General features: G+C 45.5%; 3 protein-coding genes across 10 annotated transcripts; 1 reads left to right on the top strand and 2 right to left on the bottom strand.

The window, feature by feature from the left end:
• Nucleotides 1–790: 790 nt before the first annotated feature.
• Nucleotides 791–14,667, bottom strand: CCDC62 (coiled-coil domain containing 62). Of its 5 annotated transcripts, XM_064392723.1 has the most exons (13): nt 14,541–14,667; nt 14,178–14,318; nt 13,710–13,902; nt 12,955–13,121; nt 12,579–12,680; nt 12,087–12,258; nt 11,900–12,001; nt 10,848–10,936; nt 9,963–10,063; nt 8,617–9,363; nt 5,440–5,608; nt 4,667–4,811; nt 791–981 (listed from the first exon to the last, which is right to left on the bottom strand). In XM_064392723.1, the coding sequence occupies exons 2-13, from the start codon at nt 14,211–14,213 to the stop codon at nt 929–931; spliced, it is 2,076 nt and encodes a 691-aa protein (XP_064248793.1). In that variant the 5' UTR covers nt 14,214–14,318; nt 14,541–14,667; the 3' UTR covers nt 791–928. The 5 variants fall into 5 exon arrangements, with proteins under 5 accessions (XP_064248793.1, XP_064248790.1, XP_064248792.1 ...); XM_064392720.1 differs by lacking the exons at nt 14,178–14,318; nt 14,541–14,667 and adding an exon at nt 14,017–14,144; XM_064392722.1 differs by lacking the exons at nt 14,178–14,318; nt 14,541–14,667 and adding an exon at nt 14,017–14,143 and having other exon boundaries at nt 4,661–4,811.
• Nucleotides 14,668–15,569: 902 nt separating this feature from the next.
• Nucleotides 15,570–22,300, bottom strand: DENR (density regulated re-initiation and release factor). 3 transcript variants are annotated; one of them, XM_064392730.1, is made up of 8 exons: nt 22,177–22,300; nt 20,854–20,968; nt 20,131–20,150; nt 19,930–20,014; nt 19,255–19,344; nt 17,129–17,245; nt 16,515–16,654; nt 15,570–15,865 (listed from the first exon to the last, which is right to left on the bottom strand). In XM_064392730.1, the coding sequence occupies exons 2-8, from the start codon at nt 20,957–20,959 to the stop codon at nt 15,821–15,823; spliced, it is 603 nt and encodes a 200-aa protein (XP_064248800.1). In that variant the 5' UTR covers nt 20,960–20,968; nt 22,177–22,300; the 3' UTR covers nt 15,570–15,820. The 3 variants fall into 3 exon arrangements, with proteins under 3 accessions (XP_064248800.1, XP_064248799.1, XP_064248801.1); XM_064392729.1 differs by having other exon boundaries at nt 21,966–22,196; XM_064392731.1 differs by lacking the exon at nt 22,177–22,300 and adding an exon at nt 21,296–21,319.
• On the top strand, nt 22,241–26,639 carry GPN3 (GPN-loop GTPase 3). Of its 2 annotated transcripts, none has more exons than XM_064392727.1 (8): nt 22,241–22,412; nt 22,504–22,612; nt 23,662–23,829; nt 24,256–24,380; nt 25,006–25,121; nt 25,421–25,517; nt 25,879–26,007; nt 26,395–26,639. In XM_064392727.1, exons 1-8 carry the CDS (start codon nt 22,365–22,367, stop codon nt 26,455–26,457), a joined length of 855 nt encoding a protein of 284 aa, XP_064248797.1. In that variant the 5' UTR covers nt 22,241–22,364; the 3' UTR covers nt 26,458–26,639. The 2 variants fall into 2 exon arrangements, with proteins under 2 accessions (XP_064248797.1, XP_064248798.1); XM_064392728.1 differs by having other exon boundaries at nt 22,257–22,372.
• The last annotated feature ends 382 nt before the right edge of the window (nt 26,640–27,021 follow it).

The raw sequence follows: 27,021 nt of genomic DNA, 5'->3' as shown, positions 1-27,021 counted from the left end.
AAATGAAGTGAAAGAGTTAACAAGAAGAATCCAGAGTGCTGTGTTTCTCTGCAATAACTGGTGGCAGTGGATGGAGCAGAAACTCCCACCCTTGGCTCCCCCCAGCAGGAAAAATGCTGGCACAGGGCTGTGGGAGGGGCACTGGGGTCCCAAAGTGCTCCCAGCCTACACAGGACTGGGCAGCCCACTCGTGCCTGTGCTGAGAAATGTCAGAAATCAAATGCTAAATGTGTTAAATGGGCAGGAGAGACAAAGTATCACCTTTATCAGCTTATTTGATCTCTTCGTTAAAAAGTAAGTTCAAGTTGTGATAACAGCACATCTTGCCCAATCAGCAAACATAAATCCAGTTTAAATGCTAAAAAAAAGGTCCCATCATACTTGGTCACCTCTACAGTGCAAACAGAGGCCATACACACCTGATCCCATAAACATTTTTGGAAGAAGCAGCTCCTGAGTGTGGAAAGTTGTTCTGCCCATCTCGTGGGTGACAGCTCTCCCATTTCAGCAACATCAGAGGCAGTTCCTGCTTACAACACTAATTGGGAACTTCCTATAAACATTATTCATCTCTCTCTACAAGGCAAAAAATCCAGAACAAAAACAATATCCTAAAAAAAAAAGGAGAATGCTTGGCTGTGTCATACTCTATAAATATTTCTGAGCCACCATAAAAAAAAAAGAAAAAAGAAAAGTAGTTCCTATGTTGTAACAATTACACACTTCAGACTCTTAAAAACAAGCTAGTGTTTAACCTGAGCTCTCAGCTATAAAAATAGCTTTGTTAATCTTGGCGTTATTCTGTGTTTTATTTCAAGATAAAATACATTCCTGCAGAGTCACATCTTCTTGCCACTTGTGAGTCTTTCAAACACTCAGGAGGACCACGGGAAAAAAAATGAGGTAACTTTCCATTGTAGCTGCTGGGTCAATGATCTTCAGTCCTGAGAATTACCTCTGTGTTGGAACCAACTTCTTCCTCTGCAGAAAAGGGAAAATATCTTTATTAAAAAGCAGGAACATTTCCTCTGAAATACCTGAAGCAACTTATGTGAATTTATCTGAAGCACACTTATGTGAATTTACTACACAAATTTTCACACTGCAAACAGAGTGAGAACATGGAGTAAAAATATAAAGAGGGAAAGGTAAACAAAGTACTTAACAGAAAGGCAACAGTCTCAGGGCCACCAGCAGGATGTTGGGAAATAAAACCTTTCCAGTTGGCTTTCAGGAAAGGAGTGATCTCTGTGCCCCAGGCCAGCCACTGAGTCACCATTTATGAGCACTGGCACATGCTGCTGTGTCCAACACTGAAAATAGCCCTTTCCTCACTGCTTTCCTCCTGAGTTCTTCAATTCCCTCCCCACCCAACCTCTCTAGAGGCAAAACAACGCACTGATGAGAATGGCTAATCATTGGCAGCTAGGGAGGAAACTGCCCCAATGTTTGTCAGTGCACCTGCCCTCCAAAGAGTTTCAAAGCAATTTAAAACCAAACAAACACAACCAAAATCAATTCAATCACTTCTGTGTATGAAACTGCACAAATGTTTGGTTATTTCTGGACCTGCTCTGCTTCAGATCTAATTGATCACAGTGATTCAGTGCCTTTTAACACAGAAAGAAAACGAGAATTATGCATTAGCCAGTGACCCGGAGAGCCACTCATTCTTGTCATGATCTACAGTGGATTGTGGTGTGTTTGTTCCACCAGCTCTTCCTCACTTGAGGCAAATGTGATTATTTCTGTAGGCTCAGCGTGCTCTCCCCACTCTGCTGCCTCAGCACGGGGCTCAGCACTTTTGGGGATTTGCTCCTGAAGCTTTGTAACATCAGTGGTTTCAGGATGCAAGTCACAGTGCTGGCTTCAACCTCTAAAACCTCTGCTGCTTTTACCTCAGGGCTCTTTTCAGGAAAAGAAGAGCTCTCTCTGTGCACAGGAAGAGCAGAGGAAGGGTTGGCATTCCAGCTCCTCAGCACCCATCTCCCCCAGGTGCCCCCTCAGCTGCACTCCTCAGAGCCCAGGGCTCTCAGGGGAGCCTCAGTGTCTCCAGGCTTAATGCAGAACCAGCAGAACTCCAAAGCAGCCTGACTCCCCAGGGCACAACCAGCTCAGGGACTGCAGCTGGAATATCCAACAGAGAATTAAGCACCAGCTCCCCACGGGATGGAGGCTGGTGCACAGCTGGAGTCACACCGTGCCACAGCCTCTGTAACCTCCCTGTGCAGGCACCAGCTTGGGCTGTGTCAGCACTGGGAGATTGCTTTTTCTTTTTTTTTTCCTGCCAGTTTCTCTCCTCATTGTTGCTGGTTCTTATTCAGTTTCATGTGGTGTTCAGGATTTTAACCATATCTGGTTACTCTTTTGTCCTCAGAACCAGACAAGGTGGTGCCTACTGCAAGCATCCAATCCACAATAGGAGAACAAATAATCAGAGAGTGAGAAATTTCCTGATTCAAAAAGAAAAAAAAACAAACCAACAATCTGCTGTGGGCAAGGCTGCTTTGGATATTCTGAACCAGCTCTATTCAATACATTCTACTTTTGGGGCTCTGAGCCCAGGAACAGTATCCTAAAACAGCCCTTGGCCTTGGCACTGGAAAAAACTTCCCAATCTCTCGTTCAACAATGTTCACATCCTTGATCCTGTTATCTGTAACACACAGAAGGGTTTTAACTACAATAAGGAGAGTGCAGGTACTGGGGAATGAAGCTGTGAGATGTGACTGCCCCGAGGATGAGGAACACGCTTCACAGAAGTTTAATTATTTGACTAAAGGAACTATTTGCCAACTTAATATCTGTTTGCTGTTACAGTACTCACAAGAGTTTTATTGGAAATGCACTTAGAATCCTGCGCCAGGCCCATGTCAAAAATCCATAAAGGGCATTAATATTGCAGATGCATTTATAAAGAGGGAAGCAAACAAAAAAAGATCAAGCTGAAAACACCTTGATGCTCAGGGAACATCACAAAGAAAAAAAGGAAGCTTAGCATCTCTTTCTTCTGCAGCAGGTAACTGGCTTCTGTGAAGAGTTCCTGCAAGTTCTGTTGTTTCTATTGTAATGTAAAAACACTACTTGGAAATCAAAGGACTCAGAGAATAAAATTTCCAGAGCTGCCAGGTTCAAGCTGCTGAGCAGCAGGGGTACAGTTCTTAATTCCCCTTTCTCCTCCCCACCCCAGCAGGGCACACAACCCAACATGTACCACTTCCCCCTGATTAAATTCTAAAGGCTGTATCTCATATTTATTCCGTTCTAAATCTCAGTTTAAAACAGCCCCAGGTAAGCCTGGTTTTAAGCACAGGTTAGCTGGCCTGCATAGATTAACTCAAACACGCTTGACGAGTTTTTGCCCAGAACTGCTCTGAAAGCAGATCAAAGTTCCACACGTGTGCCTCAGGATCTGCTCCCGCCACTGCACACGAGTTTGCTTCATTTTCTGTCCACTAAAGCTGAAGGAGAAGCCAATTTCCAAGCTCAAAAATGCAGCATCAGATCCTAAAGCAGAGTCATGGGCAGACAGAGGAGCTGAGCAGTGACGTGCCAAGCAGGGAGCAGGAGCCAGACAGCTGATGGGGCTGGGCAAGAGCCACAAGCAAGCACTGTGTGCAGGGAGCTTTTCAGGAATCCTCCTACTCAGGAGTCTTTGCAAAAGACTAAACTGCTGCTGTCTTTGCCACTGAATGAAATCCTGCAGAGGAACTTCTGAACAAAATATCCTTTCAGTTTATGCAAACGCTGGCACACAACCTTTACAGTCAGGCCCAGCACAGGGAAGGGTTTATGGTTCTGGATGTTATAAAAATGGCTTTGTCTGCTCCTTACAGCAACGTTGTTCTGGTCAGGTTCATCTAAGGCTAAAAGGAGTGCAACTTTTTAGAGGGAGGTGAAACGTGTGAGGATGAACATGAGGGTTCAGCACTGCTCTGAAAGCAGGAGCCTAAATCCTCCCTTTGGGATATACAGCAGCACAAGTTTGCCCATTGCTAGGGACAAAAGGTACAATGTCCTTGTCAAACGAGGTAGAAATTCTTATGGATATTTACCCACCAAACAAGTGACCCTTTCTCTGATTACTTCTGCTGCCCAAATACTCAACAGGAACTTTATCAGCACTTGTGCTCATAAAATAAACTGCTATGACAGCTACATACAGGTTCTTTTCTTTGACCACTGAATATATTCCCTGACCCTGCAATGAAGGAGCTACAACTACTAACCCACAAGAACTCTGCCTTTATTTAAGCTGAGCTTCTGCTTTAAATTCATACCCAAAGAATCCTATATATTCCCTATACTGCCCTCTCCATGAATATAATAATAAACCAGTTCTGACTTTGAGCAGAGCAGTGGTGTGTGCTGAGCCTGAGAAATCACCTAATTTGCTTCAAGTCAGAAAGAACCAGTGCTCACTTTTTTCTAGACCTCCTACAGCTTGCCCCAAAATGACTTCTGCCTTCCATCTGTTCAGACACATGCAGGAGTCAAATCCTGTCATGACCTTGAGCAGCCAAACAGAATCCCATAAAAAATTCAAGCACTAAGGCATGCAGGAATTGTCTGTTCACAACCAATATCCTCCTCATGCTTTGCTAATGCAGTGCAAGACAAGCAAAAGGGAAAGGATGTTCCCAATCAGCATCCCTGAGACCTCAACCTCGTCCTGGGACAGCAATCTGAACCTTGCTCATGTTGCTGGTGTTGGGAATGCTTGTGTGGAGAAGGCTGAGCTCCAGGTCAGTCAGCATCTGCCGGGACTGGGCCAACGAGCGCTCCAGCTTCCAGAACAGGGAACTGGTGTCCTGCAGGACAGAGAGGGAGCCAGAGTTAGGGCAGGATCTTTTTTTGGAGGATTTCAAAGAATTATAATGCACCAAGAATCAGCATTTTCATTTTTAAACGTTTCTGTTCAAAATACTGCAAAGTAACAGACTCTAACTGCTGATGTTTCTATAAACACAGAGCTCTCTCCTAGTGCCATTTTAAACAGATTTCCACGTGCAGGTATATGGAGCACTCACAAGAGAGGTACTTCAGGGATAAAGGGGAGAATAAAGACATGAGAAAGAGGGAAAACCAAGCAGAACAGGAAAGAAACCATGTCCAATAGCTTCTGATAACTGCATCCATGTGTACCCAGATATTTAGTGGAATTACCAGTTAGCCAGCATACATCTTCCTGAAGCTCTTCATTCCAAAACCTTACTAATTTTTAAAAAACTCATTTATACTTATGCTGTCCAAGATACATTGAGGCAACAAGGAGCTATTAAAAAAAAAATGTTATCACCTTTGCCATAAAACTGCTATCTCATCATTTGAGTCCCCAGCTCTTCCATGCCTGGAGACTTTTGCATTCCTACCATCAGTCATAATTCCCCATAACTCCCCTCAAAATCAGTCAAGGACATTGTGCAGCAAGGTACTGACTGTGTTCATGCAGTATCTCTTTGTTGGTTTAGTCACTGCCAGGTCATTGATGTCCAGAGGGGAATCTTCATCAGAGAATTGCCCAGAACTTTGAGCCAGGTTGCTCTTCTCAGTGGGTGCCAAGAGAGGAGAAGCCAAGTGAAGGGAATTCAGATCCACATTTTCTTCACTGTTAAAAAAAAAAAAAGACATTGGCAGAAACAGCATCACCATCCTTTTTAAACTTTCAAGGGAAAATCATGGCACAACATAAATAAATGTGGGCTCTGGGCCAAGGAAACCAAGAAGCTTGGGAGATTACCAGAGCATTCCCATGTTTAACAGCTTCCCTAGATCAGTTTCATCCTCTGAGGACGAGGGTTTGACATTCAACCAGTCTCAACCAGCTCCATGACCATGTGCTTGAGTGTGTATTTAACCTTGCAAGGAGCACATGAAAGGCAAAACTTTGTTCTTCCCAATACTCTGCTACTCATTCCTCTCACACCCAAATCCTTTTGGTTCTAATCAACCATTAGGCAAATTAATATTTGCAGGTGTACCTTTCAAGGGAATTTCACAGTGTTTTACAGCCATCATCTCACTACAGAGATCACAGGAGAGCTTTCCCAAAGAGGCTTGGATGTATTTCTTTTTAAATACAAACCATCAGCAAACCACATTCATCAACTTCTGAACACAACAGAAGCAGAGCAGCCCTGCCTGGACTGGCAAATAATGAAAAAAAGATGTGTATTTTAAAGCAAATATTGTCTTTGAATTGATGACATTTCAGTAGATACTCTTTAGATTCTTATTTTGGTGTAACAATGCAGTCCATACCTGGCAAGACTGTTAAAAATAGGTACACTTTTAACTGACATTCAATCTAGGAAAAAGCCCTCATGAGAGTTGCCAGCTCATAATTGTTTGCTGTGTCCCATTTCACTTCTCCCATAAAAGACTGGGATAAAACAGGCTCTCTTCAAGAGGGAAAAGCTCATGTCTGTGTTTCTGACAAGGAAAGGTTCTGTGGAGATGTGAGGGAACAAGCAGCCTGGAACAGGGATGTGGGGAGATGAGCAGGGCCTGTCCTGGAAAACACATAATTTGGAAAGGAAGGGGACACAGGTTTGGCTTTGAGGCAGGGAAATGGCTCAGGAATGAGTGGCTTAGTCCAGCCCAGGCAGACTCATCAAGTACCTGCTGATGCTCCATCTGTAAAATGAGAATTGAGATAAAAATCCAAAGGCGGCAAATGCTGGCCCAACATAAATGAAGTCACCAAGTCAGAGCACACAGAAATGATTCCTGCACTCTGGGATTTCACAATCCCCTCTGCCACTGGGGAAGGCATTTGACTGTTAACAGCCTCCTTGTTGGCTGTTCCAGAACTCAGGAACTCATGGCAAAAATATTTGCTGGGATGACAGGGAGGTGCCAGCACCCTTCCCTAAACACAAACTACATCATCAGCACTCTGAAAGCAGCAATGGAAAACTGGAGGATCCAGATCCAAGTCCCAGGAGGAATGTTGTGCTGGTCCCTGCCATTAATCCCTTCACAGAAGCAATGCTCCTGCCTTCCTCCCATTTAGGGGTGAGGATTTATTGCCTGGCAAATCCGAGTCAGCAGAGGCTGCAGAGCAGACAGTCAGGGATTTGCACTGAGTCAATCCATCTCCAATTAGCAGGGCCCCAGGACCAAATGTGGGCATCAAGAAAAGTGGAGAGCTCAGCAGCAAATCCCAAATGGGTAGCACAGCTCCCCCCTAACTGGAGGTTATCTTCTAGCTGCACTGCCCAGGTTGAATTTGTTCCTTTCCCCTTAAAATTCACTCAAGGACAAGACAAATAGGGCAAGACAAAAAATGAAAGCAGCTTTCATGATGCAGCCTCAAAAGGGATTTGGAGGGATGGCAGTGTGTCATTGGTGCTGCTGGGGGAGTGATAAGGAAGGTCAGGGTAGACAGAAGGGGAGTGGAGTCTTTCCAGTGATTTATAGGCAGTGGAAACCAGAGAGAGCCCACATGGAGTGTGAAGCTCAGCTAAGGCACGTGGGAATGTGCCAGGCCAGCATTCTTTTTCAGTGGCTGCCCATTCACCTTGTTTCTGAACAGGTCTGTCTCACTGCAGCAACAATTCCTACAATATTTCTGTTTCAGAAGCCACACAGAATGAAAGCATCCATACATCAGATCTCTCCATTCCATAACATTACTCTGTTTGGATGCTGGGCAGGCTTGCTGGCAAACACTGTGAGCAGGTTTAAACAGCTGTTCATTTACTGTGCTTGTCAAACACCAGCTGGAAGGCTCCTCTCCTCTGGGTAAAAAGCAGCTATGAAATCGCTGTGAAACTTCAGAAATCCTTCTAAAACAGAGCTGGCTAAATCAATTTTTTGAACAGAAATAGAGGAACCAACAGAACAAATCCACAGCAAGTCCCAGCTCTGAATGCCTTTGCTCATGCAGGCACAAAGCCACTTCTGTAAATGCAGAGCAGGTTTTTTATCTCGGAGACATTCCAACATCACCGAGGCACCTGAGTCTTCTTCTGACACTTCTCAGCATTAGGAACCTCATCCTGCTTGTCCCCAACCACACATCCTTCTCCTCCCACAGCACAAACAGAAGGATAGAGTCCCACGAGCTGCAGAGTGGACAGATTGCTGTCCTTTCCATCTTGCCATCTCATTTCTTGCCCTGACAGAGGCAGAAGCCTGTGCTCAGAGCTGTGTCCTACATTCCTGCCCAGCCAAGATGTGATTTCTCAATAGAAATAACACACTCACTAAAGCATCACACAAAACCTGCATCCTTTTCTTGCCTCACAGAAACATCACTATACAAGTCCAGCTCTGGTCAGAACATATTTTACCCATGAGCAACACCTGGGATTTTAAAAAAAATTAAGATTTTCTCAATTAGTTTATTTGGCTAAGTTATATGGCACTGCAGCTTCTCCTGCCCACACAGCTCTTGGGGATAAGAGAGGAGAAAAAACAAATGCATAAAAATAGAATCACAATACTTTAAGAGCTATTTTTATTTTAAATTTGTTATTTTTCAGGTTGAAAAACTAAATTAAAAACAGTAGTTACTCTAAACATAGCTTGAGCTAATACTGAGAGCTTATACACCTAAGTTTCTACATAGCCTAGCTTATGCTTATTTCTTAAAGGCAACAAACTCATAACCTTTGTGAGCAGGTACATTTCATCTCTTGTGCAGTCTCCAAACAGCTGTAATCTCCTCCATGGTGCGTATTTTCATCTCTCTTTTTGGGTTTGAAAATCTCCAGCCATTCCAGATCTGAGAGTGGCTTCCACCACGTATCTTTATTCACAATGAAGTTATTAATACTGGAATCAGAGTCAGACTTGCAAGTGACAGGAGTCTCTCTGCTTTTTTGGCCAGACTCAGTGTCAGATCTCTCTTCCCAGGTTTTGTTTCCATTATCAGTTTTGTCAGACGTGGAGCTGTTCTGGATTAAAGTGCTTTGCAAATCTACACGAGATTTGATTTTAAGCCAACGATCATATGAAGGCAAAGACACCTCAAAGGTTTTTTGGTCTCTGCTTTTCACTTCATCCTCTCCAATTTCCCCGTTTCTCAATGGCCTTGTGTTGTTTACCTCATGAAATTTTTCACTGTCTAGCTCATCAAAGCTTGATGCAACATCCTGCTTTTCTCCTTCTTCCACAGGCAGGGCCAAGCCTTTCACAGCTTTTTGACACTGGTTTAACAACGCTGAGGCAGCTTCCTCCAAGTCTGAAGCATTCAGTAACTGTCTATTATCTACTTCACACATCTCAGGGGTGGGTTTTACCCTACTTGCTGGAACTGGTGCAGTTCCACACTCCTCGCACATCCTGTGGCTGCCCTCAGTCCTACCCTTGTCTGTCTCGCTGGGGCTTTCAGAGGCAGAGAATGTGGCCTCTGAGCTACAACAGCACGACAAAAACAAGTCAGAAACACTGCAGGTAAAGAGCATCCCCAAGTGCACTCCTAAAGCTCTACAGAACACAGGCTCTGCCACGGTTCTGCAGCAGCTCACACACCACCAGGCAGCTGTATCCTGCCAAAACCCCACAGAAAATCTGCCCAGATTTTGGCTGTTACTTTTCAAAATCAGTCTGAGAGTTCCCTCATGTTTTAATCACAGTATGGTGATTCTGTCTGAACCTCCAGGGTGTGCACCAATTCCCTAAGTTTACTTCCTAAAGTAAACTTTGCTTTTTAAATAAAAGTAGTAGGGAGCCAGGTTAACACCCCTACCACCAGACTAGTTCACTTTCTAAAAAAAATCATGAGCTGTCTGGCCTGCTACAACACTTGGTCTGTGACTGGTGCTCATGGTCTCTCCTGACCAAATAAAACACAAGGTACTTGACAGCTTCACTGGATGTTTGCGGTCAAGTCCAGCAAAGCCATCCTGACCCAGCACACACCCCTGTTAGGATGTTAGCTAGGGCTGAACAGTGAAGTCTCTCTTTGAGGACAAACTATTTAAGGAAAAAAAAAAAATTAAAAATGTCTTTACCTCTTTCCACTTGATGCATTTTCCTGTTTTTGCCTGGAGTCCAGGGAGCTATCAAAGTTGACATGAAGGAAGTGCAAGTCTCGCTGCTGTTTTACACAGACCTGTCAGAGGCAGTGAGGGGCACTGGTGAATGTCTGGGTGCAAGAACATCATCAGCAGGTAGTACCACAGTGCTTGTCTTCCAAAAACATCCTCAAAATGTTTGTATAAACCATGGTCAAATTATTGACAAAGACTTCCAAATCTAAGAGGACAACTCTGCATCTATTTAGGAAAATAATGTTTTGCAGCAATAAACAGGATTTCTATTAGAAGATTAGAATATTCTTCTAAGATGGAACCCCACTGAACAATAATAAAACATCATTACTATTACCTGATATTTAATACATGTTCTTATTGCATTGTTCACAGCTACAGAATTACAGGACATGGATGATAATCATGGGATTTGGCTTTCACTGGGGATTTTTGTGAAGCTAATGGAGAAGGTAACTACCCATCAATTATTTGCAATTTAAAAAATGGAACATGTTTTGAGAACCTCAGCTGAGAGCAGGTGAACACACAGGGTTTAGGCTGTGAAAAACAGATCTGCCAGGACACTGTGTCCCTTACTCTGCTGAGTTCACCTTGGGCAGGTGTGTGATCCCAACCCTGCTGCCCTTCATGTGATTTCCCAAGCCTGGAAACACCGTGGGCTTTTCATCTTAACCCCAAATGAAATACATCAACATTCTACAGGGATCCCAGCAAGGCACAAACAGATTTTTGTTCCTTAATCAATACTATCTAGATCTAACTTTCTGACACTGCTCCACACAGGTCTGATGATCCTGAAAATGCTCCTCTGACCTCGGAGCAGGAACACAACCAGGGCTGTACCTGCCGCAAACTGGACAGTTCTTTTTCAATCCGCACTTGCTTCGACTTGGCAAACTGAAAAAGTTGATCCTTCCTCTGGGCTTCTTCCACTGTTTCAAAAGATAGTAATTATTTTTGTTACTTCGGGTGAACAGACACAAAGCAGGTGCATTGCTGATGCACCTGTAGCAGTAGGAGGTGGTACTGAAACAAAACAAAAGCGTTTTCTTAAGATCAACAGGACCTGTTTCTCCTCCAGATAAAAAGAGCACAAAACCCACAAGAAAACAAAAATTCAGGTATTTTCCTTGGACTTTTCCTCAGCACCTGGCTTCATGTTACTAGCAGCAATATTGTGCTTCATTGACTGATTTAGTTAATGTTTTTAGAAAGGGAAAGGGAAAAGGAGAAAAAAAAGAGGAAATCAAAATGGAAATTCAGTTAAAATTAATTTTAATTCATGCACGTAAAGAGAAGTGCAGCAAAACAATTCCCAATGTTATTGGTTTTAAAATAATGAGACATGGCATCAATATCTGACAAAGGTCAAACAGCAGACTAAAAATGATAGGCAAGGAAATTATCTGACAGCAGAAGACACCTTTGCCCATCTAATCTTTCAAGGTCTCTGTGCTTATCCCCAAGAATATCGCAGTGACCTTTCCCATCCACTGCAGCACCAGATGTTCTTCCACCCAAAACCAAAGGTATTATGGAGAGCAAGATGCAGTTTACCAAGGCCTGCATATTAAACCAGCCTCAACCAATCCCATCACCTAAAGAAAGCAACAGAGAAGAGAAAGTCTCAACATTTTCAGTCCCCTGAGCCACTCACTCCTCCCTGTGTAATCACTTTGGTGAACTTTGTGCTTTCACAAGACTTTATAAAGTGTCCCTGCAGAAGCCCCAGATATTGCTTCCACAGAAGAATGGCACACAAGGGATATACTTTTATTAAACTGCAAGGAAGGCAGGTAACAAGCTGCCTCCTTCACAGATATCAGTGAACTGCTGCCCAGAAGTCTCTGAGCCGTTGAAAGCCAAGGCATGGAAGGCCAACTGCCCACCCTCACCTGCCAGCATCAGCTCACTCCTCAAGCAGCCATTTTCTTGCTTCAGGTGACTGATTTCTTCCTGGTTCTTGCTGCTTTCTTTCATCTTCTCAGAGAGGATATCTGCAAAACAAAATGTAGCATTTCCCAGAGTGGAAAGGAATCGTGCTGGCCCACACTAAATTAGGTGCCCAGCAGAAACATTTACCTTTCATCTTATTTACTTGACACATGACATCGTTCAGTGTCACCTTGAGGTCCTGGTGCTCCCTGCTGCGACTGCACTCATCGGACTTTGCTGTGCGCAGAGCATTCTCCAGTGTTTTAAATTTGGATGTAACCTCAGTGATCTGATCAGTTGTTTCAATTAAGGCCTTGTCCTGAAATAGGAAACACAATGAAATCTTGTTTTTAATATCATGGATGGGTTTGGACAAAACAACAGTACATCCTCCTGGAGTAAAGTGATCCACAGACTTCCTTCTGAGATTTTGAGGAAAAAACCCACCCAAATTAAATCTTGGAAGCAAGCTTGTTGGTGAAAACAAACCAGTTTATTGCTGACCATTTTTCCCTTCCCAAACAAGCCTAAGAATTAACCATGAGTGAGATCACCAGGGACAGAAGCCTCGTGGCACAGCCACCAACAGCTGCACTGCAGCTTGGCCACATTTAGTGCCCATGAGCTGACAGATGTTACCTTCATCTGAAGCATAGAGAGAAGCTCCTGTTCCCTTGCTTGCAGCTGGCCTGTTTTAGCAGACAGTTCCAAAACTGAGCAGTGGAGACTCTGATTTTTCTCCTAGTGAACAGAAATAAGTGCCAGCCATTACTCCAGTGATTCAAAGTTATTATTTTTTCCCAGTAAATGCGTCCACAATGTTATTTAAACATCGTGAGTGGCAACGTGGGATCCTGAGCAAACTGGAGAAAAGAGGACTGGAGGAAAAACTGTTCCCCAAGTTGTGATCAAGGGTCTTAATACTCTGCATGTCTCTGTTTTGGAATGTTACAGTTAATCACAGGCATCCTGTAAATGCATGGACTACAAAACCAGATCATCACTCAAGCCCTACCTCCAGAGCCTGGCAGTGAACAGATGAATCTGTTACTTTTTGAGTGAGCTCTTTAAACTTCTGTTGTGTGCTTTCAAGTGTTATCTTACTGTCATTATGCTGGGATTCTAATAACTTTAACTTTTTGGTCAGTGATTTTATAACTGCATTTCTCTCGTTCAGCTCATCTGAAAAGGAAGGAGACAAAGTTGTACGTGAGAAAAGAGCTCAGAGGCTGTCGTGCAATTTCTTAAATCTCAGAAATAATTTCACCCAGTGTTTTAAAATCACACAATTCAGACCTGGATGCTTATGTTGCACACTCTGAAGGAGGATTCCCTGGCTGCCCAGGTGAGATGGAACAGGAACTGCATGGTGAGCTCTGTACTGAGGCTGTTCAGAGCCACCAGGTGTTTTGCTGGGTGGTTTCTGTTTGCTCAGAGCTGTGCAGCAGAACCTCAGGGCACAGGGCTCTGTAACTTGCCAGCAGGCTGCACATTTTTCTCTTCCCCCACATTCATTTAATCAGATTATTTTTTTAAGAATTCACAGAAGCAATTCACACATTCAGACAAGAAAGAGTCTGATCATCACACCCCCTTCAAGATCAGATCACTTCAGCACCAGTGTGGAAGTCTAGATCTCAGAGAAACAATAAAATTTTAGGCTGAAGGGTAGGAAATGTTCCTTATATGATGCAAAACTGTTACTGAGGGGTTGAAGCACCTGAAAATCTCATAAGAGCAAGATGTCATTCTTTACACCACAGCACTTACTAGTTAACTCGCTGCATCGTTCTGCTAAGGTCAGTATTTTTTGGCGATCATCCTCCCAGGCCTGAATGTGTCTCTCATGCACTGCCACCATGTCATTGAGCTCCTTGTCACGATCTTTCAGTTCTGCAATTAAAAGCTTCAGCTCCTGTCTCTGCCTCCTAATGATGCTGCTCTTGTGATCGGGGCTAAATGCCTACAAAAAGCGAGACACGGAATGCATTTCAACACCAGGAAGGGAAAAATTCTCCCATAATGAACTCGAGGGGTTTATTTTTAGTTGAGCTGTGTTTATATTATAAATAGAGACCATTCCAAGAAGTTCCTTATGCTCGTGGTACCACCTGTGGCCCCTGACTGAAGCCCTTCGCAGAACAAGCTGGCACCACCCGCGGCCCATGACTCAAGCCGGCAGCAGCACAATGAGAACCGAAAACAGAGCCGACTGCTAACGGCACTTCCATCTTTTACCTGGGGCGAAGCAGAACGCTGGAGTGATGAACTCATAGGGGACTGGGGGCCAGGGCTCTGCCAGGCATTCGCGGAACCGGGAACTCTTGCAGGATGTCACGCTCAGCATGGAGGCTCCCCCGCCGCTCACACCCGCCGGCCCTGAGGGGGCACGGGCGGCGTTAGAGCCACGGGCCGCGGCCGCAGGCCTGAGGGGGGCCCTGCGCTGCCACCCCCGCGGAGCGACCCCCGCTCCCGCGCAGGGCTCCCCCGCTGTCCCGCCCGGCTGGGAGGCTTTTCCTAAGCCCAAGGGCTTTCCCTGCCCTCCGTCCCCGCTCGTTACCCCCCGGTATCCCCGGTTACCCCCGGCAGCCCCCGACCCACCGGCACCGCCCGGCCCCGTCCGCCGTTGGAAGAAGCTCCGCCCCCCGCAGCGAAGCGGCCGCGGGTTCGAGTCCGGGGGCTCCCGGTTCGAGTCCTGCAGACGCGGGTTCGGATCCCGCGGCCGCCTCCTCACCCCGGGGCTCGAGCTGCTAGGGAAAATGTGATAATTAATAACGTTGTTAATAGGGGTGAGTAAGAACCAGGCCGGAATGTTAAGGGTTGGAGGCAACTTCCCTGTCCAGCGTTAAATGGGAGGACTGTAGAGATGCAGGCAGCTCTTGAGACACTATTTCCAACGACAGGGATGGAGTTATCTCTCCAGATACACCCATGGTTTATAAATAGAAATCTGAAAAAAGCAACCTTGCAGGAAGAGAATAGAGTCTGACACATCACCCCCTTGGCTTTCAGCTCACCGAGGTTCTGCAGTGACACGAGCATGTCACTTCCACGACCCTGCCACCAGGGAGCATTTGCTGTTATTAAATGGAACAGCGAAACAAAAAGCACCAAATCGATGCTCGAGGCTGTTTGTGGGAGCACAGACAGCAGAGCTGGCACCCCACCCAGTAACCTGGCCTGGGGAATAGTGCTCACTATTAATTCGAGTTTATTACTACCATGCTTGAATGAGCAGCAGGTTAAAAGCTGAAAGCCATTACAATTGCCTCACCTAGAAGCCCAGCAGGGTAGGGAGATCTTTGGAATTATGAAAATAGGATAAATTTCTAAGTCATATTCACACATTTCTCAGTGTTTCCACTTAATGAAATAATTCAGTCGGCAGGGATGTAGTATGACCACTTCAGGATTTACTGTTAACAAACCTTTAGAATGTTTGTTACATTCTGATTTCTAAAATTCTCTCCAGATAAATGAGAGGTAAAAGTGTCTACATCAGGCACGTGCCTTATTCAGTTAAGCTCAGCAGAAAGCACAACAGGTGAAAAACAAACTTTTAATGCCTTGAATTCTTATTTTCCCATAAGATAGATAGAAGAAAGTAGATGTAAAAAACCTCAGAAACTATTCAGTGAGGAACAGTAATTTTATTTAAATCTACTTCATGCTTAAGCATGGTAGAACCCCAATTTAACTTTGGCAAATATCACAAAAAAACCCCAAAAACAAAAAAGAAAACCAAGCAGCCTATACAGAACAGTGAGAATGCCAAGGATATGGGTTCTCCACAGTTTCACTGCAGAGCAAATGGATTTAGAAGCCTCACTTTTGCTATATCATTTATAACCATATAATTAAATAAAGGTAGTCCTCCACCATCACTTCTTGACTTCTCCAAGATCTTCAATGCTGTCATCATCCACCTAGGGAGAAAAAGTCAAAACACAGCAAATTAAGTGTTTTCTTTTTACATGCCTCCTTCAGTGTGCACCCCTGTAAATGCAGTGAGGGGTGGGAGAGGTGAACAGCCCCATTCCAGATCCCCTGCTGCAAATCCCAGCTGAGTGACACGTGCTCACAGGACACAGCTGAGCCTGCAGGGCTGGGAATAAAGACAGCCCTGTGGAGTTAAACCATAAAGAATTCCACTTGGGAAATGCCAGGACAAGGGAGAGTCAGAGAAAGCCCTTGCAATTGCAGCTCTCAGCTTTAAATTTCAGTCCAACCCACACTGGCTGATCTCTTCTGAAGCACAAATGTGTGGGGCTTGGGGCTTTTTTGTTTGTTTTAATTTTGCAGTATTTTATGAGGTGTTGAAAAATAGGATGGCAATGTAAGAATACTTAAACACTCAGTGTTAAGAAATGGCCACAAAGAAGGCACAGATATTTGACAGCTGCATTTATTCTGACATGCCTCCCTCACTGTGGGGTGGGAATGCAACAACTGCCCTTTTATTTTTGTGCAGCAATCTGTGCTGCCAAAGATGAACCCCTTTTCCAAAATCATTGGTAAATCACAGGCTAGTGTGGAAAAGTGTGTGTCTTCCTGAGAGAAATAAAGGTTGATTACCTCAGGCCACTTCTCCTGGATTACATCAATAATGTCATCTGTGAAGTCCCCCTGAATGATGATTTCATCCTCTCCTGTTACTGAGGCACCGCAGGAAAATTTCTGAGCAAAAAACCTTTGTGCTTCCTTAAGATCAATTTCTGCCCAGGGGAAAATGAACAATTTAAGTACAGTTGTTGTCATAAAAATATTTTCTCAAGAATTAAGCCAAATCCTTGTTTTAACTTGAAAAAGTAGTGGCACTTTACAGCTGAAGCTTTGCTAGAGTTTCCACTGAAAGCCAAGACTGTTGTTTACACCCAAAACATGTGACTCTACAGATCTACAAATGCTTCAAGGTAGAAATTGCTGAATGCTCTCTACATATTCTGATGAGGTGAGCCTGCACCCTGTTTTAAAAAAAACCCTATAACCCTCTTTGTCTCAAAAATCATGGCACTAAGTACCCAATAATTTATCCCTGTGGAAGTCAGTGTACTTTTGACATGCTTTGGAACTGCTAAAAGCACCTTGGGACTCACAGCTGGAAGCAGATTCCCCAGTGGAATACAACCAGAAGAAATATCATGAGGTTAAAGACAGGCACATCCAATACCAGGAGAACCCAAACTCACCAAATGTGGCAAGGCCACACACTCTTGTGACATATTTTTTCTTTGCTCTGGGAATTTTAGCTATCGTAACTTTCTGTGGTACAGTCTTCTTCTTCTGTTTTATCTGACCTCTTCCACCTTGGAACAGAGCATAAGGTTACATGATTAATTAAATTATGTCATGTTCATCAAAGAAAAAAGCATACAAGGTCGGATTTTGTCCCTATAAACAAAGAAACTGTTAACTCCCCAACACGGTTGGTAAATAAAAATGTATTTTACACATTGTCTGAGATTTACTATTATTTAAAAAAGATCCCATGTCATCAAAGTGCAGTATTATGGGAAATAACAATATATACACATGTGAAATGTGCATTCAAGCACAGGTTGCACAGCAGACCCCCACTACAATCAGCAAAACCAGGGCTTTTCCCCACACTTTACCAATCAGTGTATTTGGTCTACATTTACATAATTCTAGAAATAAATTTTTCTTTGATATTTTCCACAGCTGTTTTAACATCCTCACGGTTTGTGTCTGAGGCAAAGCAAGCTGCTCATGCCCATTTCCTGAGGCCACAAGGTCTTGCTTTCCCCAGGCTGCTGGGTTAAACAGCAGATCAAGTTCTGAACACCTGGGCACAACCCCAGTGAAGCAGACAGGGAAATGTGATCCAGCAGCCAACCCCCCAGCTGTGCCAGCACCCCAATCCCACACCTTTTAACACCTTCCCCCTGCCTGTTCCTAGGCCAGCCTCTGGGAGCACTCCCCATTTCAGGCACTTCTGAGTCACAGGAAAGCATGCAACATTCCACTCATTAGGATTCTTCAAGCCAGATTAAGATCTCAGCTAACTTCGTGTACAGTCACTATGTTATTCCAGGGTAAGCAAAGTTTCATGTTTCTGAGTCTTCTCAGCATGAAAACCTAAAGAACTTATGACAAGTAAACCAACCCCTGGGACTGTTTCTGTTTCTAACACGCAGTTCTTCTTCCAATTCTGTTTTATTATGAACTGGTGTCTGATAATTTTTAGACAGTAAATTTCTGCCTTAAATTTCCTTCAGTGAGTTTCAGCAATGTCTCATGAAGTTTGTGCTTGTTTTCCCTCACACTCTTATGGTCACTCTTACACCATCCTACTTAACACCATGCTGTAAGTTTTCATGAAACTTTATATTCTAGGAGGAAAATCACAAAATATTTTAAACACTTATTTTAGAACCAAATACCAGACTGAAAACTAATCACACCCACCCCTCACAACAAGTTAATGTTGAAATAAAATGTCCTGACATCTCTGGGAAAAGCATCCAAGTTACAGAACATGAATTACTGTTGTCACTAGACACTGCCTGCTGAGAAGGTAAATTAAACTGGTTACCAAGATACCAAAAATAAAACAAAAATATATGTGGCATAAAATATGAAACTTACTGGGTATTAACCATAATTTCTGGAGCATTACACACAACTGACACTGCACAGGCAAATGCATAGAAACAGCTCCAGAACTCTGATTTATGGTGGAAAGCATGTTAATTAATTCAGCAGGAAGAGCTCCAATGATCAAAGATAAAAGTGTGTTTAAATTGTTCCACATAACTTTATACCTCCCAAAGTTGGGTTTTGAGAACGTTTTTCATTAGCACTGCTGGGAGGAGACACAGCTGCTAATGGAGACACAGGTAACAGATTTTAAAGCACAAAACCAAATCCTGTTCTGAGAATGCAGAGAGGTGGAAGGAACAAAGGCAAAGCAGAGTCATGAGGCACTAACAGAGGGAAGCAGCCTTTGTTCCACTCTGCAAGCAGCCCAGAACGTGCTGCCCAACAGGGCACAGCATTCCAGGAGAAATGCCAGCTGATTCCAGCTTAGGAGCTGCTCCCTGGCTGAGTGTGACAGTGGTGACAGGAACACTGGGGCACAGGATGCAGGTCACCCCTCCCTGCCTGTCCCTCCTGTCCAACATTTCCATTGGCACACACCACAGGGAGGAAGATATTCCCTATAGATTCCCTATATTCCAGAGCTAGCCACCAAAATGCAAGGAATTTGTGCCCTGCTCCAGGCCAGCAGGTGAGAATGGGATGTCCCAAACTGCTTTGAAATCAGGACCACAATCAACTATTTAGACCTTGCCTCTCTTTTGCTTCTTCTTCTCCTCTTCTTCTCCTCCTCCCACATTTCCTTGGCCTTCTCCAACCCCAGCTTCCTGTTTAGGTGAATTTTCTTAAATGCAGCAGAACAGAATGAGGGGAAAAAAGAACAAAATTAGTGATCAAACACTCACAGCCTTACAGGAACAGGAAGTAAGTAAAGTGATATTTTGCTAAATCAATAAACTATACTTAAGTGCAGCAGCCTTTTGACTGGTGCATGTTACATCTTCATTACAGTATTTATGCAAATTTGTTTCCAAAAAAGCCTCTTGCACAGAGAGACAGAAATTAATGACAATGTTAATATTGAAATTCCAAATGCAAACAAATAAGTTCCCCATTATTAATGGCCTATCCTCCAGCCATTCACTGGAAACTGGAAAGACATAAAATCCAATAAACTAACTCTGATGGGAAACAAGTGCATGGATGACTGTTTATGGCAGGAAATTAGGAAAGCTCAAATACTATTAATGAAACTACAAATTGATTATTTAGTGTTTTCTGACATTATAAAACCCATTTCACAGCATCCAAAGCATTAACTTTCACATGACACAGCAGGAAAAGGAAAGAGATAAGAACTGGACAAGCCCAGATATTTCCAAGTATGTCCAAGGACACGTATCAGCTAGAAAACAGAAAAGACTCTTACCTACTGTAAGTTTTGCAAACTCATCTGGAAAATTCTTTTCTAACCATTGTCTGCATTTAGTCACATCAGGCATGTATTCACAGTACTAGGGAAGAGCCACATGAATGTTGTTAGTGGAGGAATGACAAAATGCATCACAAATACACCAAAACAGGGTGTAATAGGACAGAAAAAAATGTAGACAATAAAAAATTAACTCACCTCTGTTGGCAACGAACAGACTGGAGAAAGAAGGGGGGAAAAAAAGAACAGATTACAAAAGGAATTTTTTACTTTTTACTTACAGACTTAGTAATTAAATTCCAAATGGTGTTTCAAAGTCAGGGATGAGTTCTTACATAACTTCTGGTTATAACCACACACTGACTCAAAAACATTTCTTTATTGTTGCCACTCCACATTTTAATTCCTCTCTCATTAGACCTGTGCTCACATGCTCTGCATTAGGGTAAAACCATCACAGCAAGAGCTGCCAGTCACTGAGGGAAGGGGAGGAGAAGCCCAAGGTTGGGAAAAGCTACAGAACAAAACATAACTTTTTTCTGAGGCAAGAGAGACACTGAACAAAGCACCAGGTGGTTCGGCCAGCTTTCCCTTCTCCAAGAGCTGCCAGTGTCCCAAAGAGGGGACAGCCAAACCAACTGTGCAGACTTCCACACATAGCAGGGCTGCTTCCTACTGCATTCCTGAAGCAAAATGACATTCCTGTCTAAAAACACACCTGTAAGACAACTCACTCCCCTTTAAATTTCACCCGCATAACTACAAGCAGAGCACAGAACACCTCAAACACAGCACAGCAGTGTCATATACTCCATTTCTTGCTGTCATATTAATGCCCAGAGGCCTTTTGTGTGCTGATGGCCTCAGTGGCTGGCGGCAGGAAGAGGCGGTGCTGCCCAGCCAGGAATGCCCAGGACTTGCCTCCGCAGTAGAGCACCCGCAGCGGGTAATCGGCGTCGGGCCGGGCGCCGCTCCTGCCGTCCCCTCTGCAGTCAGGGAGCACGGGCTCCACCACGTCCGTGGCCATGGCACCGGCCTGAGGGGCACAGAGGGATGGATCAGCGCCGGGGCTGGGCTTCACCCACTCACAGCCCTCCCTCCTCAGGAATCCCAGGGGAAACAGGGGCAAGCGGCAACAGAGAGAGGAAAACGGGAGCCAAAAATAATGAAAACATGGAGGAAACACACTACAAAGGGCACCAAGCGGTATTGGAATTCTAGCACGTAAGGGGAGAGAAGCCAAAGTGCCACAAAATCTTTCAGAAACCCACATGGAATTAGAGAATGCACTGGGTTAAGGACAATGTGAAGTAGCATGTTAAATCAGTGGCACACAAACGGTGGGGGCACTGGGGGCAGGTACCTCTTGCATATTAGCAAAGGAAAGGGGTCATTAAAATCAGGGCCTGAAGAGTCACAATCTGATCCAAGAACACTGGGGGGAAGAATAAAAAAAAAACAGCATAAAAAAAAGAAAGCAAACTCAAGCCACTAATGGACTTAATAGTGGTTTACACACACGTTTTCAAGCAAGGGACTTAGAAGACAGGAATCAACAAGGAAAGAGTTTGGAACGCACAAGAAATCCCCCAGGACGGTGGGAACGAACAGGACACGTGTGAGGGAGGTTTGGATGTTGTACAGGGCTGTGCTGAGCAGGGAGGAGCGCTGAGGGGAGACCCCCGAGGGGATGGGCTCAGGGCAGGGCAGATGGCACCCGGAGGGTGAGGGCGAGGCTGCTCCTGAGGAGACCCCAGAGAGACCCGGGGGGGCTCGGTGCTCCGGGGGTGCTCGGTGCTCCGGGGGAAAAGCGAGGGCGGGTGAGGGAAGGGTGCTGGGACACGGGGCACGGTGGGGATCAGGGACACGGTGGGATGAGGGGAAAGGCTGGGACACTGGGTGTGGTGGGATGAGGGGAAGAGTGCCGGGACACCGGGCACGGCGGGATGGCGGAGCGGGGGCGATTCGTGAGGGCAGAACCGAGGGGATGAGGGAGCTGAGGGCACGGGGGCGAGCCGGGGGGGACGCGGTACCTGAGGAGGGGCGGGCTCGCAGGGCGGGACGGCGCCGGGGCCGGCGGTACGGAGGGCGCCGGGGGGATGCTCGCTACACGCACCGGGGGGATCCCTGCGAGGGGCGGCGGCGCCGCGGCCCGGGAGGAGCGGGAGCGGGCGCGCGCGGGGGCCGCCCGGCGGGGGCTGGGCGCAGCGGGGCGGGGGGGCCCGGGGGCGCTGTCGGTGTTACCGGAGGCCCCTCGGGCCGCGGCGGGTCCCGCTCCCTCACCGCGCGCGCACGTGCGCCCGCCCCAGCGCCGCCGTCTCGCGAGAGGGGCGTGCACGGCCTGACCCCGCCGGCTCGCCGTAGCGCGGCGGGCAGGGCCGTGCGCTGAGCCGCCGCGGCTGCGGGCCGAGCTACGGAGCGCCGCAGCGGCCATGCCCCGGTACGCGCAGCTGGTGATGGGCCCGGCGGGCAGCGGGAAGGTGAGCGGGGAGCGGCGGGGAGCCCCGGGAGAGCCCCGGGAGAGCCCCGGGAGAGCCCCGGCGGCTCCTGACGGCCGCGTGTGCCTTGCAGAGCACGTACTGCTCCACCATGGTGCAGCACTGCGAGGCGCTGGGCCGCGCCGTGCAGGTGGTGAACCTGGACCCGGCGGCCGAGCTCTTCAGCTACCCCGTGATGGCAGGTGAGCGCGGCCCGGCCGCCCGGCTCCTCCCGAACGGGGCCCGTGCAGCGCCGGGGGGCTGTGGGAAAGCCTTTCAATAAACCAGCGTGTGGTGCTTGAATGGGCGAATAATTCTGGGCTGGTAGCAAACAGTGCTGAGGGATGGCAGAGATCAGTGCACTCTTGGGGCTCCTCTTGCCCTGTGCCGGCTGCTGCTTAATCCCTGCACCGGTGGTTGATGTGCACCGGCAAATGCCGCAGTTGTGAGAGCAGCAGCGGTGTTTGTGTCTGAACGGAGATGATGAGGAGAGCATCCTGACCTGGCCACGCAGCTGAGGCACTTCCAGAAGAGATTCATTAGAGGAGCCAGCACCGTAAGAGGAAAATCTGGGGAATGTGATGTTTCCCAGACAATCACCAGGAGCGCTCAAAAGACCCCCACAAACAAGTCCTAGGAGATATTTAGCATATATTTACTTAGGGAATTAAGTAGTTTGTGTGGTTCTCATGGACATAACCTGTTGTGTTTGGCTGCTGGCTGTGCCAGGGAGATCCCCCAGCACTGCTGTGAAGTCCTGTTGGTTTCCTCAGCTGATTTCCCTGCCCACAGATCCCATTCCGTGCCGGCAGAGCCCTTTCCCAGCCCACAGAGCTCTTTCCCAGCCCACAGAGCTCTTTCCCAGCCTGCAGATCCCATTCTGTGCCCTCAGAGCCCATTCCCAGCCTGCAGATCCCATTCCCAGCCTGCAGATCCCATTCCCAGCCTGCAGAGCCCATTCCCAGCCTGCAGAGCCCATCCCCAGCCTGCAGAGCCCATCCCCAGCCTGCAGAGCCCATCCCCAGCCTGCAGATCCCATTCCCAGCCTGCAGATCCCATTCCCAGCCTGCAGATCCCATTCCCAGCCTGCAGATCCCATTCCCAGCCTGCAGAGCCCATTCCCAGCCTGCAGATCCCATTCCCAGCCTGCAGATCCCATTCTGTGCCTGCAGATCCCATTCCCAGCCCACAGAGCCCTTTCCCAGCCTGCAGAGCCCATCCCCTGTCTTTGGGGCTGTTTGTGTTGTTGCAGACATCCGTGAGCTGATAGAAGTGGACGATGTCATGGAAGATGAGTCCTTGAGGTTTGGCCCCAATGGTGGCTTGGTGTTTTGCATGGAATACTTTGCCAACAACTTCAGCTGGCTGGAGGAGAGCCTCGGGCACGTGGAGGATGACTATGTGTTGTTTGATTGCCCAGGTAAACACACACCAGTGTTTTGGTATCACTCTTCTTAAGCATTGGAAAATTCACAACTTGGAAAATCTGCAAATTGGAAAATCTGGCTGTAGACTGTTGTGATAATTCCCATTTTGTTAACAGTTGTCAGAGTCACTTTCAGGTGTCTCAGGAGTGAACTTGGTCCTGGGCTGATCTGGGTGCCTGCACAGATGTTTGGTAGCATCATCATGAGCTGTGGCAACTGCAAACTAACACTAATTGGAGACCAAAGGAGGAAAAAACCCTTTTATTTCTTTTCCACTTCACCCAAACACAGTCAGAGCTGCCTGAAAAGAGGATTTCCTTATCACTTTTTATTTAAATGCAGTTCTCCTGTCTACATATGACTGTGGACTGTTCTGTTTGCTTCACATTCCAACTGTTAACATGCTGAGTGTGCCCCAGGTCAGATTGAACTCTACACACACCTGCCAGTGATGAAGCAGTTGGTGGAGCAGCTGCAGCAGTGGGAATTCCGTGTCTGTGGAGTTTTCCTTGTGGATTCTCAGTTCATGGTGGAATCTTTCAAGGTATCCATTTGAAATCTGTTGATAAAAGTTCATTTTATGAAGAACAACAAGTCTGAGCCATTCAGGGAGATGGGTTTGCCCAGGGGAGAAATTGCCAGGTCCAGGGACATTGGTTGTGTCATCACAGCCAAGGACACACAGCAAGGACAATCCCAGATGGATGGAAGGACAGCCAGCACTGTGAGAGTGGTCACACTGGGACAGGCATTCATGGGGTGTAAACTTGACTGGGCAAACCCCAGGGCAGTCTGGTCTGACCTGGAGTGCTTCTGTTTGAGCAGATGTAGGAGCCAGATAACCTCCACAAGTCCCTTCCAGCTGAATTCTTCTGTGATCCCACGAGGGCTTTCTCAGACCTCAAGAACAAGCAGGCCACCTTCCCCATTTAGTCCCAAGCAGGGTTTGGGTTTTCTTAACGCCCTTTTCAGTGCCAGATCCATATTTGAGGCTCCACAAATTGAGGGGATTCTTGGCACCTCCTTTTTCCAGCAGAGAGGATGATTGCTCATATGGCTTTGTGTCCATGCTCCATATGTTCATTACCAGATCTGGCCTGTGGTTGAGTGTCCTGTGTGTTTGTGTTGTTTTTCTGTACTTTAATACCTCATTTTTCATCCTCTTCAAGTTTATTTCTGGAATCCTGGCAGCTCTCAGTGCAATGATATCTTTGGAGATTCCACAGATTAACGTCATGACCAAAATGGATTTGCTGAGCAAGAAAGCCAAGAAGGAAATAGAAAAGTAAGTTCCAAAAATAATTTGCTCTGTAGTACAATATGCTGAGGCAAAGTTCAGTGAAAGTTGAGTGTAATGTTTCCCACAATTAAAAACGTACTCATTTGGAATGAGAGAAGATGGATTTTGTTTATTTCAACAATAATCTTGAAACATTTGGGTAGGATGCTTAGTTTAGTCAGAGTCAAAAGAATAGCTCCATGTTTGTACTGATCTCTGGATTTTTCTGTAAATAATTATCTTGGATCTGTTGTGTCATTCTGAATGACAGACTTTCAGTGGTGATGATGACTTTGTTTCTCCAGGTACTTGGATCCAGATATGTATTCTATGATTGAAGATTCTACAAGTATACTGAAAAGTAAAAGGTTTAAAAAACTGACCAAATCTATATGTGGATTGGTAGGTACATTGCTTTTGAGCTGGAACACTAAAATTCACTTTTTGCTTCTTTTGATTTGGGGTTTTTTTCAGATTGGCATGAGATTATTGATATTACTGATATGATACTGTTGATATTTGGATCATAGCCAATACATTTTATTTGAATTTTCTTCTTTTGGCAATTGTGGGAGTTTGCTGCTGTGTAGAACTTAGGATTAGTAGCCAGGTGTTCTGAGCAGGGAATTGCCATTGGTTTGCAGTGTGACTAAATGCTATTTTAGAAGCCAGACAAGAGTGGTTCAGGGAAGTGGCTTTGGGTGCTGTGATGGAGATGAACCTCCTGCATTTCCCTGCCCACACGCTGTGACTGCCTGTGCAGATTGATGACTATGGCATGGTTCGATTCCTGCCCCTGGATCGCTCTGATGAGGAGAGCATCAACATCGTGCTGCAGCACATCGACTTCACCATTCAGTATGGAGAGGATCTGGAATTTAAGGAACCAAAGGTAGGGGACTGCTGGTGAGAAGATGAAAAATTAGAAATTAGCCACAATAGAAGTTGTAATGTAAATATGTTCTTTGCCTTGCTAATAAATTGTACAGTTCACAATAAGCCATGTTTAGTCTTTCAGTGACAATGCTTGTATCATCTTCATTTAGTTACAGAAATGAAAATCTTTAATATCATCTTGCATATGCAGATTGTTAATTTTGAAAACCAATACTTTTAAACAACCATTGATCAGAGTTTTAACCTTCAAATGCCAAAAAGGACCACTGAGATCACAAGGATGTTTTCCTGCATTTTTTCCTGTTTCAAAGTCCCCTAATGATTCCTGTGTTCAACCCAGGAAGGTTTATATTTTTCTGGGTTTTTTTTTTTTTTTTTACAGGAATGTGAAGAAGATAAATCTCCTCTTGTGGATGAATACTTTCAAGATCGTGTGGATGAGTAAGAAACATGTTCATACTGGGAGGAAAATACTTCACTTTTTGGTAAAAAATAAAAATGAAATAAAAAAACCCCAGCCCCTACACAAACACACCTGATGTTTTATCTGTAAAATAACTAATATTTATAATGGAGAGTGAGTTACATGACCTTGTAATTACTTTAATAAACAATTTTTCTTTTTTACTATGCTTGTGTGTGTTTTAAAATACATAGGCCAGTGTTAGTACATATAAAAAAAGCAGAACTGGGCAAGAGGTTGAACAGACCAGTAAATCCTGCATATTTAGAGGAAAAGGACTCAGAAAAATCTTGAATTGGCTGAATTAAACTATTCAAAAGTTGGGGAAACTACAGAGGTTTAATTGACCTCGAGACTGCCTTGGGATGAGCAGGGTGCTCATGCTGAGGCAGTCTGGAGGTGACTTTGGGTGCGTTGAAAGGATAAACCCCAGCCCTGCAGCTGAAATATTGTGACTCACCTTCCAAACCTCCCCGTTTTGTCTCCCTGACTCACACTGGGAGTCATGAGATACCAGGGGCAGTTTCAGCAACGCTGGGTCTCAGG

The sequence above is a fragment of the Passer domesticus genome, chromosome 17 (assembly GCF_036417665.1).
Source record: "Passer domesticus isolate bPasDom1 chromosome 17, bPasDom1.hap1, whole genome shotgun sequence".
In the NCBI taxonomy this organism is placed as follows: domain Eukaryota; kingdom Metazoa; phylum Chordata; class Aves; order Passeriformes; family Passeridae; genus Passer; species Passer domesticus.
The sequence above is the reverse complement of the archived record's forward strand: the minus strand, read 5'-3'. Positions and strand labels throughout refer to the sequence as shown.

What these genes read in the sequence shown, in the direction of transcription:
- CCDC62 (XM_064392720.1), bottom strand. Translation starts at nt 14,106, where the DNA reads ATGGGCCGCGGGTGGTGCCAGCTTGTTCTGCGAAGGGCTTCAGTCAGG. An exon ending in ATAAGGAACTTCTTGGAATG is followed by an intron (nt 13,903 to 14,016) that starts GTCTCTATTTAT and finishes CGCTTTTTGTAG; the next exon opens with GCATTTAGCCCCGATCACAA. An exon ending in AGAGATACTGCATGAACACA is followed by an intron (nt 4,812 to 5,439) that starts GTCAGTACCTTG and finishes TCTGTCCTGCAG; the next exon opens with GACACCAGTTCCCTGTTCTG.
- DENR (XM_064392731.1), bottom strand. An exon ending in GCGGGTGCTCTACTGCGGAG is followed by an intron (nt 20,151 to 20,853) that starts GCAAGTCCTGGG and finishes TTCTTTCTCCAG; the next exon opens with TCTGTTCGTTGCCAACAGAG. An exon ending in TCTGTTCGTTGCCAACAGAG is followed by an intron (nt 20,015 to 20,130) that starts GTGAGTTAATTT and finishes GCTCTTCCCTAG; the next exon opens with TACTGTGAATACATGCCTGA.
- GPN3 (XM_064392727.1), top strand. Translation starts at nt 22,365, where the DNA reads ATGCCCCGGTACGCGCAGCTGGTGATGGGCCCGGCGGGCAGCGGGAAG. An exon ending in CAGCTACCCCGTGATGGCAG is followed by an intron (nt 22,613 to 23,661) that starts GTGAGCGCGGCC and finishes GTGTTGTTGCAG; the next exon opens with ACATCCGTGAGCTGATAGAA. An exon ending in TGTGTTGTTTGATTGCCCAG is followed by an intron (nt 23,830 to 24,255) that starts GTAAACACACAC and finishes AGTGTGCCCCAG; the next exon opens with GTCAGATTGAACTCTACACA.